This window comes from Mytilus californianus, unplaced genomic scaffold, assembly GCF_021869535.1.
Source record: "Mytilus californianus isolate M0D057914Y unplaced genomic scaffold, xbMytCali1.0.p SCAF_25, whole genome shotgun sequence".
Lineage (NCBI taxonomy): Eukaryota > Metazoa > Mollusca > Bivalvia > Mytilida > Mytilidae > Mytilus > Mytilus californianus.
Genome location: NW_026262674.1, coordinates 2,860,166 through 2,865,233, shown reverse-complemented (window position 1 = coordinate 2,865,233; position 5,068 = coordinate 2,860,166). Strand labels below are relative to the sequence as shown.

Below are 5,068 nucleotides of genomic sequence, written 5' to 3'. Positions count from 1 at the left end.
ACATTCACAGTGTAGTATGTTGTGATTATAATGGATCACATATTTGGACATGTGGTTCATAAGTGTTTCTCGTTTCTCGTTTTTTACACTAGTAATTTTTGGGGCCCTTTATAGCTTGCTGTTCGGTGTGAGCCAAGGCTCCGTGTTGAAGACCGTCCTTTGACCTATATTGGTTTACTTTTATAAATTTTGACTTGGATGGAGAGTTGTCTCATTGGCACTCATACCACATCTTCTTATATCTATTTAAGGATGATTCAGTTTTACTGCAGTGTCTTGCCGGCATTTGTTTAGATAATGACGGAAACATCTTCGTTGTCGGAGAGGCTTCTTCAAATGCAGTCATTACAACAAACAATGGAAAACATTACAAGGAAATTCTCACTAAAGAGGATGGTCTCTGTCAACCGTCTGCCATTTAATTTGATAAACAGACCAACAAACTTCTAGTTTCTAACAAAGAAGCAATCACATTATTTTACAATGTTTCGTCACATGTTTGAATGGCATTACTTTACAATGTTTCGACACATGTTTGAATAGCATTGTTTTACAATATTTCGACACATATTTGAATGGCATTACTTTAAAATGTTACGTCACATGTTTGAATGGCATTACTTTACAATATTTCGACAAATGTTTGAATGGCATTACTTTACAATGTTACGTCACATGTTTGAATGGCATTATTTTGCAATGTTTCGTCACAAGATTGAATGGCATTACTATACAATGTTACTTCACATGTTTGAATGGCATTACTTTACAATGTTACGTCACGTGTTTGAATGGCATTACTTTACAATGTTTCGTCACATGATTGAATTGCTTTACTTCACAATGTTATGTCACATGTCACATGTTTGAATGGCATTACTTTACAATGTTACGTCACATGTTTGAATAGCATTACTTTACAATATTTCGACAAATGTTTGAATGGCATTACTTTACAATGTTACGTCACATGTTTGAATGGCATTATTTTGCAATGTTTCGTCACATGATTGAATGGCATTACTATACAATGTTACTTCACATGTTTGGATGGCTTTACTTTACAATGTTACGTCACATGTTTGGATGGCTTTACTTTACAATGTTACGTCACATGTTTGGATGGCTTTACTTTACAATGTTACGTCACATGTTTGTATGGCTTTACTTTACAATGTTACGTCACATGTTTGGATGGCTTTACTTTACAATGTTACGTCACATGTTTGAATGGCTTTACTTTACAATGTGACGTCCCATGTTTGAATGGCATTACTTTACAATGTTACGTCACATGTTTGAATGGCATTACTTTACAATGTTACGTCACATGTTTGAATGGCATTACTTTACAATGTTACGTCAAATGTTTGAATGACATTACTTTACAATGTTACGTTACATGTTTGGATGGCATTACTAAACAATGTTACGTCACATGTTTGAATGGCATTACTTTACAATGTTACGTCACATGTTTGAATAGCATTACTTTACAATATTACGTCACATGTTTGAATAGCATTACTTTACAATGTTACGTCACATGTTTGAATGGCATTACTTTACAATATTACGTCACATGTTTGAATTGCATTACTTTACAATGTTACGTCACATGTTTGAATGGCATTATTTTGCAATGTTTCGTCACATGATTGAATGGCATTACTATCGATGTTACTTCACATGTTTGAATGGCATTACTTTACAATGTTACGTCACGTGTTTGAATGGCATTACTTTACAATGTTTCGTCACATGATTGAATTGCTTTACTTCACAATGTTATGTCACATGTCACATGTTTGAATGGCATTACTTTAAAATGTTACGTCACATGTTTGAATAGCATTACTTTACAATATTTCGACAAATGTTTGAATGGCATTACTTTACAATGTTACGTCACATGTTTGAATGGCATTATTTTGCAATGTTTCGTCACAAGATTGAATGGCATTACTATACAATGTTACTTCACATGTTTGAATGGCATTACTTTACAATGTTACGTCACGTGTTTGAATGGCATTACTTTACAATGTTTCGTCACATGATTGAATTGCTTTACTTCACAATGTTATGTCACATGTCACATGTTTGAATGGCATTACTTTACAATGTTACGTCACATGTTTGAATAGCATTACTTTACAATATTTCGACAAATGTTTGCATGGCATTACTTTACAATGTTACGTCACATGTTTGAATGGCATTATTTTGCAATGTTTCGTCACATGATTGAATGGCATTACTATACAATGTTACTTCACATGTTTGGATGGCTTTACTTTACAATGTTACGTCACATGTTTGGATGGCTTTACTTTACAATGTTACGTCCCATGTTTGAATGGCTTTACTTTACAATGTGACGTCCCATGTTTGAATGGCATTACTTTACAATGTTACGTCACATGTTTGAATGGCATTACTTTACAATGTTACGTCACATGTTTGAATGGCATTACTTTACAATGTTACGTCAAATGTTTGAATGACATTACTTTACAATGTTACGTCAAATGTTTGAATGACATTACTTTACAATGTTACGTTACATGTTTGGATGGCATTACTAAACAATGTTACGTCACATGTTTGAATGGCATTACTTCACAATGTTATGTCACATGTCACATGTTTGAATGGCATTACTTTACAATGTTACGTCACATGTTTGAATAGCATTACTTTACAATATTTCGACAAATGTTTGAATGGCATTACTTTACAATGTTACGTCACATGTTTGAATGGCATTATTTTGCAATGTTTCGTCACATGATTGAATGGCATTACTATACAATGTTACTTCACATGTTTGGATGGCTTTACTTTACAATGTTACGTCACATGTTTGGATGGCTTTACTTTACAATGTTACGTCCCATGTTTGAATGGCTTTACTTTACAATGTGACGTCCCATGTTTGAATGGCATTACTTTACAATGTTACGTCACATGTTTGAATGGCATTACTTTACAATGTTACGTCACATGTTTGAATGGCATTACTTTACAATGTTACGTCAAATGTTTGAATGACATTACTTTACAATGTTACGTTACATGTTTGGATGGCATTACTAAACAATGTTACGTCACATGTTTGAATGGCATTACTTTACAATGTTACGTCACATGTTTGAATAGCATTACTTTACAATATTACGTCACATGTTTGAATAGCATTACTTTACAATGTTACGTCACATGTTTGAATGGCATTACTTTACAATATTACGTCACATGTTTGAATTGCATTACTTTACAATGTTACGTCACATGTTTGAATGGCATTATTTTGCAATGTTTCGTCACATGATTGAATGGCATTACTATCGATGTTACTTCACATGTTTGAATGGCATTACTTTACAATGTTACGTCACGTGTTTGAATGGCATTTCTTTACAATGTTTCGTCACATGATTGAATTGCTTTACTTCACAATGTTATGTCACATGTCACATGTTTGAATGGCATTACTTTACAATGTTACGTCACATGTTTGAATGGCATTACTTTACAATGTTACGTCACATGTTTGGATGGCTTTACTTTACAATGTTACGTCACATGTTTGGATGGCTTTACTTTACAATGTTACGTCACATGTTTGGATGGCTTTACTTTACAATGTTACGTCACATGTTTGTATGGCTTTACTTTACAATGTTACGTCACATGTTTGGATGGCTTTACTTTACAATGTTACGTCTTATGTTTGAATGGCTTTACTTTACAATGTGACGTCCCATGTTTGAATGGCATTACTTTACAATGTTACGTCACATGTTTGAATGGCATTACTTTACAATGTTACGTCACATGTTTGAATGGCATTACTTTACAATGTTACGTCACATGTTTGAATGACATTACTTTACAATGTTACGTTACATGTTTGGATGGCATTACTAAACAATGTTACGTCACATGTTTGAATAGCATTACTTTACAATATTTCGACAAATGTTTGAATGGCATTACTTTACAATGTTACGTCACATGTTTGAATGGCATTATTTTGCAATGTTTCGTCACATGATTGAATGGCATTACTATACAATGTTACTTCACATGTTTGGATGGCTTTACTTTACAATGTTACGTCACATGTTTGGATGGCTTTACTTTACAATGTTACGTCACATGTTTGGATGGCTTTACTTTACAATGTTACGTCACATGTTTGAATGGCATTACTTTACAATGTTACGTCAAATGTTTGAATGACATTACTTTACAATGTTACGTTACATGTTTGGATGGCATTACTAAACAATGTTACGTCACATGTTTGAATGGCATTACTTTACAATGTTACGTCACATGTTTGAATAGCATTACTTTACAATATTACGTCACATGTTTGAATAGCATTACTTTACAATGTTACGTCACATGTTTGAATGGCATTACTTTACAATATTACGTCACATGTTTGAATTGCATTACTTTACAATGTTACGTCACATGTTTGAATGGCATTATTTTGCAATGTTTCGTCACATGATTGAATGGCATTACTATCGATGTTACTTCACATGTTTGAATGGCATTACTTTACAATGTTACGTCACGTGTTTGAATGGCATTACTTTACAATGTTTCGTCACATGATTGAATTGCTTTACTTCACAATGTTATGTCACATGTCACATGTTTGAATGGCATTACTTTACAATGTTATGTCACATGTTTGAATAGCATTACTTTACAATATTTCGACAAATGTTTGAATGGCATTACTTTACAATGTTACGTCACATGTTTGAATGGCATTATTTTGCAATGTTTCGTCACATGATTGAATGGCATTACTATACAATGTTACTTCACATGTTTGAATGGCATTACTTTACAATGTTACGTCACGTGTTTGAATGGCATTCCTTTACAATGTTTCGTCACATGATTGAATGGCTTTACTTCACAATGTTATGTCACATGTCACATGTTTGAATGGCATTACTTTACAATGTTACGTCACATGTTTGAATGGCATTACTTTACAATGTTACGTCACATGTTTGGATGGCTTTACTTTACAATG

General features: G+C 33.2%; 1 protein-coding gene across 1 annotated transcript; it reads left to right on the top strand.

Moving 5' to 3' along the window:
* Nucleotides 1–2,611: 2,611 nt before the first annotated feature.
* LOC127732477 (uncharacterized) lies at nucleotides 2,612–4,060 on the top strand. The gene is made up of 3 exons (XM_052241515.1): nucleotides 2,612–2,775; nucleotides 3,163–3,315; nucleotides 3,736–4,060. The coding sequence occupies exons 1-3, from the start codon at nucleotides 2,612–2,614 to the stop codon at nucleotides 4,058–4,060; spliced, it is 642 nt and encodes a 213-aa protein (XP_052097475.1).
* Nucleotides 4,061–5,068: the final 1,008 nt, after the last annotated feature.

Coding starts and splice junctions, on each gene's coding strand:
- LOC127732477 (XM_052241515.1), top strand. CDS start 2,612: ATGGCATTACTTCACAATGTTATGTCACATGTCACATGTTTGAATGGC. Junction 2,776..3,162: donor TGTTTGAATGGCATTATTTT/GCAATGTTTCGT, acceptor ATGTTTGAATAG/CATTACTTTACAATATTACG. Junction 3,316..3,735: donor TGTTTGAATGGCATTATTTT/GCAATGTTTCGT, acceptor TTACGTCTTATG/TTTGAATGGCTTTACTTTAC.